The sequence below is a fragment of the Mytilus californianus genome, unplaced genomic scaffold (assembly GCF_021869535.1).
Source record: "Mytilus californianus isolate M0D057914Y unplaced genomic scaffold, xbMytCali1.0.p SCAF_7, whole genome shotgun sequence".
Lineage (NCBI taxonomy): Eukaryota > Metazoa > Mollusca > Bivalvia > Mytilida > Mytilidae > Mytilus > Mytilus californianus.
In genome coordinates, this window is record NW_026262723.1 from 20054880 (window position 1) to 20068570 (window position 13691).

The window sequence follows — 13691 nt, forward strand, 5'->3', positions numbered from 1 at the left end:
AATTGTGTAGAATTTGAAATAGGTTACCCATTTATTTGGATACGCAAACGTAAAGTTATTTAAATTCGATGTTTTTGGCAAACAAAAAGATGGCTGATAATTTTTAGAACGGACAGGATAAAGAAATAGCAAATAAAAGTTATTTTGAGCAATGTTTCTATGTCGTATTGAAACTATATTGTTAACGAAACCTACAAACTTTAAAAATCAATTATGATAAAAGCATGACAAGTTGAAAAAAATTGTTTAAACGTCGATTTTTTAGCCGATTGATTTCGTGGACTTTTAAACGTCACCGACGACTGTGGCGCCACCTAATTAATCCCCCCTGCTATTGTTGCTGATAGAGCTTGACGACAACGGACGTTTCCAAGGACTTGCTTTCCAATTGTCTGACATTCTTTAACAGTAGGACGTGCCTTTTTGCCCAAAATTTGATTCGACGGCGCTCAGTAGTCCTACGCGAAAAATTGGACTATTTTGCGTCGGCCGACGTCAACTAAAAAATGGCGCGCTTTTGTAATTTTTTTTTTCATTCGTTTACGGCAAAGTACAGACGTTTAATACTGTTGATTGTAAGCACATCTATGAGAGAAAAATATATTAGTTTACAAACTATTATCATTTTCGAACATTAAAATAAAAGGAAATCTTATTTTTTTTATATCTGAACATAGAATTTCGGATTTTGATTCACAGTGCACTGTAGAATTAAATAGCGATATTAAAAATGGTTACAAAAAAAATACATATCCTTCGATTTTCTAAAAAATTTTACATCCTATTCTCGCTAGTTTTTGGCATCGAAATTCGTAAAGAACAGGGGTGTTCAAGCCAGGGCAACAATTTGAATCAATTTTAATGTAGGGGTCTCAATTTTTTTATAGGGTTTTCCTAGCAAGGTCGGTAGATTTAGAAATTGGAAGAGTTTCTGTTTTTAAAGTAAATATTCATTCAACTGTCATGAAACGGTGAATCCTTAGATATTTAACCCCTTAAGAAAAACAATATGTGTCAATAAATTGTAAAATTATAGTTTTTTTTTCGAAATTGAAGAAGGCGCCATTTTCGTCTATTTTTTATTACGTCTATTGGTCTGCTATAATTTTTAGCTGTTTCTAAAAAATCACCGCCTCGATTTTTTTTATACTTTCATATAATAATCTTTGGTACATAATGTATATGTTATGAAAAAATTAGGCACTTCTATCGAGTAGAAATGGAGAACGGTCATCTTTATTTTATATGTCCCCTCTATGGGGGCGTGGTCCTCCCTTAACCTTGTTTCTGAAGTACACAATAGCTATTCATCTCTCGAAAATAATTATCGACGAAATATTATTGAAACATAACAAATATATTTTAAGACATCAATAAGATTTAAATGCTAGTGATTTTTTGAAGCAGAATTGCCGGAATCGACCTTAACCGAAGTTGTGTCATTATATAGAGCAACGTTGTCAATTTCCGGCACCGAAAATGTCATCGTAAAATGTCATTAAAAGTTGGATTATTTTCTTCTTTGTAGCAAGGACGTATACGTCCTTGTTTGTAGCAATTTTGTTTATCTTGATGTCAATGAAATCATGCGATAAGGTGAATCCATATCAACGTTATACCAAAAAAGGCCGAGCTTGGTAAAATAACAGCTTTAGGCCTACATAAACCATATAGATCTTTTGACATCATACTTCGTGAATCCATATTTATTTCGTGAATATTGTTACCTGCCGATGAGTTTTTTCTGAACATCTACTCTGAATAGGTCATAGATTCTTACTTTCTGGTTTAGTGTAGTTTAAACTCTTAATGACTTTACTTTTTAATTCGCGCATGACTATTGATGTATCTATGCATAGGGGGAACGACCATTTGCTATTCTAGGTGGCTGGAGGGGAATCCTGATCCGTTCACAAAAGTACCTGTCCACCCTGGGTCCTTTTGCCCTTATATCCATTCCCCCAGTTATTTTACTTTATTTAGTTGTCTTGTTTAATGTAAATTATTTGAATGAAGTATGTAAAAGTTTGTTGTGAATTAACCACATTAGCCAAAACGTGGGAGGTAGTAGGATTTTTTTCTGGATTGGCTATTTATTTGCATCCATTGCTACTAAATATATTTTCACATTGCATACAGATGCAGAATATTCATTTTCAGCCTGTCATATTATTTAAGGGCCTTTTATACATGTAGCTTACTATGTGGTATTGGTTCTGCTCATTGTTGAAGGCCTTCAGAGACCTATACTCATTAACCTTTCATCATTTGGTATCTGGTGGAGAGTTGTCTCGTTGGCAATCATACCCCAACTTCTTATTTTTATATTGGAACTGTAATCAAGTCTCGCTGTATTGAAGACCCATTGGTGGCCTGCGGTTGTTTTCTGCTCTTTGGTCGCTCTTTGGTCGGGTTGTTATCTCTTTGACACATTCCCCATTTCCATTCTTAATTTTATGCTATTACGCAATACTGTGCAATTGAAGATTTCTTGATATTGCGCAATACTATGCGATTGAAGATTTCTTGCCATAGCGCAATACTGTGCAATTGAAGATTTCTTGCTATTGCGCAATACTATGCAATTGAAGATTTCTTGCTATTGAGCAATTCTGTGCTACTGCACAATACTTAGTTTTAAAATATCAAAATTCCAAATTTTTTAAAAGTTTTGAAATTTGAAATTTTCACCAAATAATTTAATTTTTAAAATTCTAAATATCGTTTTTAAATTTGATAGTTTAGATATTTGATCAAACTTTAAAAGTACTAAACTTAACGTGCAGTTTTGATAATTTCGCTTTTTGAAAGTTTGATTTTTTAAATTTTTGATTAGCATATCAAAAATAGAAAAGCGGCCAAAAAAAGAGGGGCACTTGTAAACACGGCTATGATTATGACCATTATTAGTTAGGAATAAAAAGCACGAAGTATATCAAATCAGTTTTAATTACAAACTAAATAATTAAAAGAAGAATTCGGATTTTTATAAATCATATTAGACATCACAGTATCCTGAAATTTTTAATGTTGTGATAGTATTATTCGACTTTTGAGCGTTCCTGATGAAGGTAGATCCAGAAAAAGCGCTTCGGTCGCATGCAATTTTTAACGTTTTGTTTTCATTTTTTTTTTCGATTGCATGACGATAATATATTGCCTTTTATGATTGATTTCAGATCCAATAGATATAAGAAGATGATATATGAGTGCCAATGAGACAACTCTCCATCCAAGTCACAATTTATAAAAGTAAACCATTATAGGTCAAAGTTACAATGGTCTTCAACATGGAGCCTTGGCTCACACCGAACAGCAAGCTATAAAGGGCCCATAAAATTACTAGTGTTAAACCATTCAAACGGGAAAAACAGCTGTCTAATCTATATAAAAAACGAGAAACGAGAAACAATAGTGTAACATCACAACATAGAAATACACAAGTATTGATACAGAAGGAATACTGAATTTATGGTGTCGCAATGAACGTTGTGATAGGTGTGCTTCAGCTAGCCCCTAGACAAAAATGGTACTAGTTCAGTCAAAATGGACGTCATACTAAACTCCGAAATATAACAATGAACTTAAATTAAAATCATATAAGACTAAAAAGGCCAGAGGCCCATGAATTGGGACAGGCGCACAAATGGGGGGGGGGGGGGGGGGGGGGGGGGGGGGGGGGGGGGGGTTAAACATGTTTTGTAAGATCTCAACCCTCCCCTATAACTCTGGCCAATGTAGAAAAAACAAACACACAGCAATACGCACAGTAAAACGCACTTAACAAGAAGTCCAAGTCCTACGTCAGAATAGGAAACAAAAGAAATTAATCAAAACAACAATGATATATAAATTAACAAAGGACTACTAGCAGTTACTGACATGCCAGCTCCAGACCTCAATTAAACTAATTGAAAGATTATATCTTCATCATATGAATATCAAGCACAATCCCTTCCTGTTGTATTTATTGCTAATTTGTTATCGTCCTGAACATGCATGTAATATATGCCACTGGCAACCAACGATCGATCATTTAAAATTGTTCGTTTACATATAAATTACAAAGAATCTTAGGTTTCAACTGCCTCGGGCAACGTAGCCCTTAGATGGATTTTGATATGGCCAAACACCTTTTCAATTGTTTCGGTTCTTATATTACTTGACTTTCAAATATTCAGTTTTCAGCGTTCTGTAGGTGAATGCTTTAATCAAAATTCAGCGTTTTACATTGTCCTGGTTTTTCGAGAGCAACATTGGTGAATGGCCAAAAATTAAAAATTCATCATGCAGACAGCGAATTTGAGATAACACAACGTGTATTGGGCCATTTTATTGCTTAAAGTTCAATAGAAGATATATATACATACTCAACCTAACCATACTATTTGACCTACTGCGAGTTGGTCAGTTTTCACTGTAAAAAAGTGTTACTCCTAAATGATGGGCGCTTGGTAAACCACAAAGTTCTGAATTATTTATCTGAAACGCTATAAAGCTTATGTTAGAGATTTTCAAAACATAAATCAACTTGTTTGATGCCAGTTTAAATAGGTTTACATTTTTTTTTTCAATAGATGCAAAACCTTAAAATTTTCAGGATACTGTTATCTCATGTGATGTCCAATTTGTTTAAAAAAAGAACTTCTTTAGATTATTTATTTTGCACTTAAAAATGATTTGCTATACCGGTATTTCGTGCTTTCTTTTCTAAGGTAAGAATCATCATAATCAGAGCCGTGCGTCTTGTTTTAAAATGAATTCTCTTCTTTTGAGAAATATTTATTTTGTTATCCAATTTTTAACCGCTTTCAACTGTCTGCCTCTGGTTTTATTTTAAATATTAACTTTTAAGTAACTGCAGTAACTTTTCACTCCATTTTGTTTCGCTTCGTTCAGCTTTTATTTCGTTTCGCAGTTTACAGGTATACTTTGTGCTTTTTATTCCTAACTAAGAATTTCAAAAATCTAAAATTTTAAAACTTTTTAAAACTTTGAATTGATAAGTGTTACACGGACCATCCTGTTTGGTGTGTATCTCCTGCCATATCAGTATTTTTTGCGTTTATATATAAATCAGAAATGAAGAAAAAAAAATATGAAAAAAAAATCCTCCCCCAAATTTTGTTTAACCCCCCTTGGAATAATTACCCCCAAACTCAATCCCAGCCTTTCCTTTGTGGTATGGTACCTTGCAGTACAATTTCAGAGAGATCCATACACTTAAACACAAGTTATTGTCTGGAAACTAGAAAAATGCTTGTTTTTTTGCCCCTTTTTGGCCTCCAATTCCTGAACATTTGGAGCAATTACCCCCAAACTCAATCCCAGTCTTTCCTTTGTGATATGAAACGTAGTGGTACAATTTCAGAGAGATCCATAGACTTACACATTATTGTCCGGAAACTACAAAAAATCGTAAGGGTTCCGCGGAACCCAGTGTCTCGCCTACTTTTTCTGTTAATTGCAGGCTCAACAAAAATGAGTAAGTAAATCAATAAATATCTTTTGATTGTAAGAAGCTTCTGTCCAAGTTTGGTAAAAATCCAGGATAGTTTATGAATCTAATAAATGTTTAAAAACTTTTAACTGCAGACTGAATGTAATGTTAACTGGAAGAAAACAAAATTTCCTTCTAGATACTAGCATTTGATCATAAACAAGCTTCTGTCCAAGTTTGGTACAAATCCAAAATAGTATAAGAAAGTTATTAAAATTTTAAAAACTTTAACCACAGAGTGAATGTGTTGTTTCCTGGCAGAAAATCTAAGTCCATTTAAAAGTAAAATACTGAAAAATGGATTTATTTTTTTACAAAATTTCCTTCTAGATACTAGATTTGATCATAAACAAGCTTCTGTCCAAGTTTGGTACAAATCCAAAATAGAACAAGAAAGTTATTAAAATTTTAAAAACTTTAACCACAGAGTGAATGTGTTGTTTCCTGGCCGAAAATCTAAGTCCATTTAAAAGTAAAATAAGGAAAAAATGGATTTTTTTTTTAACAAAATTTACTTCTGGATATATCTTATGATCATACACAAGCTTCTGTCCAATTTGGTAGAAACCCAGGATAGTTTAAGAAAGTTATTAAAATTTTAAAAACTTTAACCAGAGTGAATGTAATATTTCCCGGCAGAAAAACTAAGTCCATTTATAAGTAAAATACGGAAAAAATGGAATTTTATTTTTACCAAATTTACTTCTGGATACTATCTTATGATCATAAACAAGCTTCTGTCCAAGTTTGGTAGAAATCCAGGATAGTTTTAAGAAAGTTATTAAAATTTCAAAAACTTTAACCACAGAGTGAATATTTGTGGACGCCGCCGCCGACGACGACGCCGACGGAATGTAGGATCGCTATGTCTCGCTTTTTCGACTAAAGTCGAAGGCTCGACAAAAATGCTCGTTTTTGGCCCCTAATTCCTAAACTGTTGGTACCATAACCCCCAAAATCAATCCTAACCTTCCTTTTGTGGTATTGAACCTTCTGGTAAAATTTCATAAAGATTCATTTACTTAAACTAAAGTTATTATCTGGAAACCAAATGTGTCTTCGGACGAGGCAGACGACATCATAGCATTATACGACGCAAAAAAAAAATTTGCTGTCGTATAAAAATCAATGAAATATTTTAAAGGATATAATGTAGCTAGCCATATGAAATATTTTTTGTATGTTGTGCACCTCTTTTCTCCTTTCAATGGCAGGGGCTATGTTGTATGGTTGGCTGTATCATAACTTGTGATAGGATATGGTTATGCAGTGTTGAATGCCGGTCCCGATTGCACCCTCAAACTGATAGGGATAAAATAATTAAATGCTTTCACTCAATCTCAACAACAGGGCAAAAGTGAAGGAAATCAATTTAAGCATACTAGATTTTATTTAAGTATGTGATATGTGATAAATACTCAAAAGTGAGCTTATTTGATCAAATCTAGCCTTGTGATACAATTTCTTGAACAAGTATCAAGGCAAAGTTGAGTTCAACAACATTTGGGTACATGTAAATATCTAATTTTCCATGAAAAAAGTCCAATAATTCTGGAATGGCAAAACTTGAATTTGCCAAAAGCAAAAGGGAGCTTTCTTTAAATTACACTTATGCAAAATAAAAGGGAAACACTTGAGGCCAGAGGGAAGATATATTCGGTTTTTAAAAGTATAAAATATAACATACGGAATCTTGTTAATTATATAACAGTGATATTGCTTTGAGAAAAAAATTCATGAAAACAACTGAGTCAATAATCTGAATTTAAAAAAAAAAATATTGCAACATTTCACATATGCACAACATGCTCTTTTTACAACAATTTGGAGCCCATAGTCTGCTAAAGTTTCATTTATTAAATTTTGCATTAATTCAACAAAAATGTCTGCTAATAATCACTTAAACCACCTCAGGGTTATCTGGTGGGGTTACCATTCTGTACGTGAATATATCTCTCTTAACAAATTTCATATAAATTGCCGATTCCAGGTATTAAAATTTTTATCCTCCAGTAAAATTATTCTTCTGATGTGTTGTGTACTGAAATTTAAAAAAATATTTTGTTAATTAAATTAAGTTTGTTAATTCCATCAAAAAGTAATGAAGAATGATAATTATAATATATTGTATTTCATTGTTATGGCCATCTATGACCCCAATATGGTCTGCTCAAGTCATTCTCTTATCTGAAAAAATTATTGTCAAATTTATTAAAACACTTCAGGATATGATGCACATCATGTAAGAGTTACTTCCCTTATATTGTTTTAATCATATAAATGAATTTTAAATTACTGTACACTTCATTCTTGAAATTAGGTTTTAAATCCAAATGAAACAATATTTAAGAAATAATTCATGGCAGCCGTAGATTTGTTTTCATTTAACCATGGGTTGGGCATTTATATTCGATTATTTTACCCTGAGCGTTGGGTAAAATAATCGAATATAAATGCCAAACCCATGGTTAAATGAAAACAAATCTACGGCTGCCATGAATTATTTCGATTCTAATAGGACAAATTCGGTAATTTTGTTAACCGTGAAAGCCCTTTACATACGATACTGTTTTGGCTTTCCGTTTTACCTGATTTTGATAATATTAGTAATATTATATAATTCAATGATTATTTTTTTTAATCGCATTTTTCACTTATAAATTTTCTTCCAATGTAATTTTATTCGTTCTGAGGCGTACAAGAAGCTTTAAAACGCCCGGTATTTACATTTGATTTTTTGTTTACGGAAACATATTTGTGACGTCACCTTGTTTCGTTGCCATGTCAAGACAATAACATCATTTCGCGGAATTTTCGTTTTATGAAATTTTACCGTGAAAAATAAATTGAAATGGACTGATTTGTTTATTTTGCTGTAGAATAGAGACAAATATATTGTATCTGAAGCTTGGCCTTCGTAAACTGGGGATTTTGATGTCGAAAATTGAGAATATCTGGCAGTATAAATAAGTTGGTCGTAACGCGGAACAGCCGTTTATGTGTATTACTGCATTTGCGCTAAAGGTAGATATATTGTGATTATACTGGTTGACGATAATAGTTCGTCATATAAGAATGACATTTATACAGCATAGATAATAGAATAAAATCTTTAAACTATTAAAAGTATACCATTTGGCCTAAAGTCTGTGTAGGATTACTTGACCCATATCCTATAAATTTAAGTCCAGTCCTAATTTATTCCATTGGGAACTTTCATGTCTGAGTCACAGTCTGACTGTTAAATGCAGAATATTTTCAGTCTGTTTCCTTATGAAAACAGTTTGAATACCATGTTTATTATGTTTTGTTTCATATTTGGTGGATTGAAATCATAGCACATTGTAAATAATCCACTTTTGTAATTACCCTAAACAGACACTTTTGGAATACTTACCCTTTATATATTGTAGTCCTATTGTTTTCTATTAACAAAAATAATTTTGCTTTCAACATCACTCCATTAAAATGTGTTGTTGCAATCACATAGACATTCCATTTGATTACTGTTTTCTAGTTGCATGTATGTCATACATGTATACGTATTTTTGTTTATATATAAAAGACTTATTTTTTAGTCCTCTGTTTTGAATTTTTTATCCATAGTGAACATCTTTCTCCATCCTGTAAATATAAAGCAAATGTACATTCAATTACTAAATGTATAAAACTAAATAATTCATTAACACATGAATACAAATTTGCCAAATAAATTACTAAGAAAATACATGTACATGTATTTATTAAGTATTTATACATGTATAAATAATTATGCCCCCCCCCCCCCCCCCTTCCAGCATTTTTGCTCAATACATAACAGTTACAGGCAAAGGAAACATTTCAAAGTCTTGAAAATAATTTTTAGGTTTAACATGGAGCAAATTAATTTGTTATACCAAACCTTTTGATAACATTTTTATATTTATTAATAATATTGTACATAAATCCAGTGTACAATGCATGCTGAAATTTTATACATTTTTGGGGTCACTCACAACCTTTTTTTTTAAATCTTGGAACCACCACTGTCAATGACTGTCAAGACTGTATTGACACTAAATTGTCCACTTGGATTTGATAATATTAATGAAGTTTGAGGAAGTAATATTGTCAATGGATTATCATTTCTGATTAGATTGTATATATAATTATTGGAAGAATATAACATTTCAGAATAAAATAAATTGCACAGGCATTAATTTATTAGTTTCTGGGGATACATGTAAAGCATGTGTAAGGTTTCAAATGGGTGGGTGATTGGTTAATTCAACGTGTATTTTTTTTTTATAATTTCAGAGATATGACTTTAGATGATGGCTATCTAATTTAGTTTTTTTAAGGGAAAGAGGGGGGGGGGGGGGGGGTCTTATGGAAATAAACATGATGAATATTCTGATCTGGTATATACCCATCATCATGATCATGGTAATAACTGAATATAAACTAATTATTACTCAAGATTGCTGACAATATGAAAATGAATATTCTGTCCAATAAAATGCAGGAAATAATTGTGTACAGATTGAAAATAAATTAATAGTCACACTAGTAAAATAAGAAAATGAATATTAGGGGTCATATGTCCCCTTAAACATGTTAAATTACTGCTACCCACCCACATAATGTTTTTTGTATGAGTATGGATAGTGAACCCCCCATTAACAGAAACAAGTGCATGTGATCGCTTTCCCTTTGTATTTTATGTTCATGGAAGTTTTTATAAATATTAAATTTTGATGTATATGAACATGATGAAATGGAACGAATATATTTATATTAGACCAGGTATAAAGTAGCCAAGAGTTAAAATGAATGTGTCTCACATGCTAATGATCTGGTACATGGACTTTTGAGTTGAACCTGAGACGTTCGGAAAATTTCATGTAGTATATTTGGGGGGGAAAATACCCCCTTTTTTAGAGAACTTACACTTACAGTCGGCATGTAACGTGATCATCCGTGCATTCCAATTTGATTCATTTTGGTCCGTATTTGCCGTTAGAGGTTTACAATGTTCTATTATCTGAGCACGAAGTGATGGCGTAAACATTTTCCAGGAAGATTGTGAAATACACTTTCGACATTAGTTTGAAAACGGATGTTGACAACTTGTGTGGGTATAATATTTCCGGAGACAAGGGCGTATACCCAAGACAGAAATCCGAATGTAATTCACCAGTGGTTGGTGTAAATTGTAAATTCAATATATGAATAGGAAATGTCAAATGATGAAAAATAGGATTTATATTTTACATTTTTCATATCATTTTACACTTTATTTTTGCCGTTTAAATCATTTCTTGAAATCACTAATTTGAAAATGAATAACTGAATATCTAAAATAAGCCTTTACCTTTTATTTTGTGTGGCGTAAAGTTTAAGCATCCAAGAATGTCATAAATGCAACTTCACAGCGTGTAATGCCAAATCCAACGTCAAACAATGGCCGCCATTACGTGTTGACAACGTCGTCTAGTGAACCGTATCACTGAGCACCGAAATCCTTACTCAGACGCTTCCGGTTGTACTACTGTAAGTGTTCTGTATAGCTTAAGACTACGTCACATAGTAACGTTCGTTATGATGGCGTTGTTGAGGTTCCAATTGGGATAAAAAAAAACGTCGTATATACCCTGGCAGTTTCCTGAATATATACTGACATCTCTGTGTTGTTATCCAATCATAAAACTCGACACATTTGTAATCCGTAATATAAAATGCTGTGACCGATGCATATAATGTTGTGACCATAAGATCTCTTGGGACTGTATAGGTTTAGGGTTGATAGGGATGTGAAATGTAAATAGACACCTTATGTATCCTATATAACACATATAGAGTGGGGTGCTCATTTTCGCCATAATTTGCCAAATTTTCTGCAGTTTATGTTCAGGTCTTTATGTTTTTGAAGTATACTGATATTTCTATATGAAGATAACATCAAAAGCAAATTATTCTTAGCTTGAAAACGTGTTTCATTGAAAAAAAATCATCTGAAAAGTTAGATTAAAGGCTATTTGAAATTTCCTGGTGTTTTGTCAAAGGGGGACACATATTCGCCGTTTTACACATCTATTTAAAACCTAATAACTGCAGCTTTAAACAATATTTATCAAATCAATTTCATTATAGATAAATAGCAGACATTTCAAAGGTGTAAAAGAACTGAAATTTAGAGCAATCAGTCAAAGAATTGTTAAGAAATACTTCTTTAAAATCGTGTTTTTCATTCAGGAAATTGGCCGAAAATCGTTGTCCGTTTTTCGGTCCCTTGCGGTAAGTGCCGACATTTTGTCTAAGTTTAAAAAATAATCATATTTGTTATTAAAAATATAATTTACCGGCATATTTCTTCCATTTCCGCCATCCTTTGAAGTTTTTACACCTCAAAAGTCAAAATCTTAAAACGGCGAAATTGTGTCCCCGGCGAATATGTGCGCCCCACTCTATGTTGTTATCCTTACTCACAGTTTTGTCTCTCAAAATTTGTTTATATTATCAAAGATGTTGACCATGCAATTGTGTTCTGAAATTCTACTATTTTTGACGTTATTTTCATTCCGGGGAACGAGTAATGAAGTTACAATTAGTCATTTAGATTTTTGAACCGGCGAATTGCATACATGTACCTGCACATATCTGGTAATATCTCATCCACAACAAAACTTGAATATGCATTAATAATATCAAATGGTGATTGTGTACCATTCACAGGATCACTGAGTTCAGTCCTCTGAATGTATATGTAACTTGATGGCAAAGGTCGAATGTGACATCCGAAAGGTCTCTCAAAATTGAATCTACACGTTTGAGTTCCAGGAGGAAGACTTGCGTGCCCTACAATAAAAGCAATGCTAAATAAGTATAGTCTAACCGGAAATAGACATAAAATTGCTTACTAAAGCCAAATTTATAAATGTAGGATCTATGGTGTATTCCAAATCTATGGCAAATGTGACGTCTTAAACGCCATACTTATCATAAATCTATGGCAGTTTTTTTTCTCTCCAAATCTATGGCAGTTTATTTTTGTTTTCTCCAAATCTATGGCAGTTTTTTTGTTTTCTCCAAATCTATGGTAGTTTTTTTGTTTTCTCCAAATCTATGAAAGATTTTGAAATTGCGTTATTTCTGGGAAAAAGCGTAAACTATAACATCACAATTTAATAACAATAAACATCATGTTGTTTTGGAGGGACTTTGCAAAGGTACTGTCCCATTTGCAAATTAAAAGAGGAAAATCCTAAATGGGGTTACTAAAAAATTATAAAGTATTTGAATGAATAGTTAAATGATAGAATCGGATATGAACTTGAATAATAAAGTTGAAGAATAATATATAGCCTTCCAAGTGGGTTTATATGAACATCTAGATTGTTTTCAGCATGTTTTATAGGCCATTTTTCTGTTTGACAGTCCGTATTTTCACATCCGTACCGCCCATAGGTCCAGAAATTATTGTAATGTTTTTCAACAAAGATATGCCCCTCGATCTTTTTAATTGAGTCAATTTTATGGAAAAACGAGCAGAAATGCATATGACTTTTTTGGACCTCTTGATTTCGTTTTTGATATAATTTGTTTTACCAATTTCATTTTATATCCTTCAATTAATAGTTTTTCAATAAACAGTTTTTTTCTGGTTTGAAATTCACTTTCAAAAATAATACACAAATAATTAATACACGATGGTCTTGAATTATAGATTCTAGATCACCTTATTCAGAACACGAGCCCTAAGATAATTATTGATGAAACCAATCAGCGATGAATGTTTTCGAAATTAAATAAATATTCAGCAAATATGCAGTTACTTTTTAAAGTCATATTTTCAAAGAATTGGCGATGATGCATTCAGGGCATGACTATGAGTATGTAAAGAAGATTTTTATGCTATGGATAGTCAGGTGCATAATTAAAGTGTTGTATTCCCCAGGCCAGTGTGGGCCACATATGCAAAATTGGCAGAACTGGTTTTACACATGGTTGAAGATCCGGAAAATATCCACCTGCCCCTTTCCCCAAACCGGAATATCAAATGGTCGTCCCTTGCTAATTTGAAAGATTAAAGATGGGTTGAACATTTTTTTATAAATATAAAATAATGAACAAAATTATAACGCATCAAAGAATGTCTGCATACATTTTACTGTAAGTCTCTTCAATTTTAGTCTTTATTCACTTATATGGA

The 13691-nt window shown here is 32.4% G+C and overlaps 1 protein-coding gene and 1 long non-coding RNA gene across 2 annotated transcripts in view; both read right to left on the reverse strand.

Moving 5' to 3' along the window:
• Positions 1 to 13691, reverse strand: part of LOC127709932 (uncharacterized) — a 100019-nt gene that overhangs the window by 46960 nt on the left and 39368 nt on the right. The window contains exon 2 of the mRNA XM_052215638.1: positions 12130 to 12337. Coding sequence (XP_052071598.1) covers positions 12130 to 12337 — 208 coding nt within the window. The remainder of the gene's footprint in view (positions 1 to 12129; positions 12338 to 13691) is intronic.
• On the reverse strand, positions 6872 to 9177 carry LOC127709946 (uncharacterized). Its single transcript, XR_007985867.1, has 2 exons — positions 8898 to 9177; positions 6872 to 7541 (listed from the first exon to the last, which is right to left on the reverse strand). It is a non-coding gene; the product is annotated as an uncharacterized LOC127709946 (long non-coding RNA).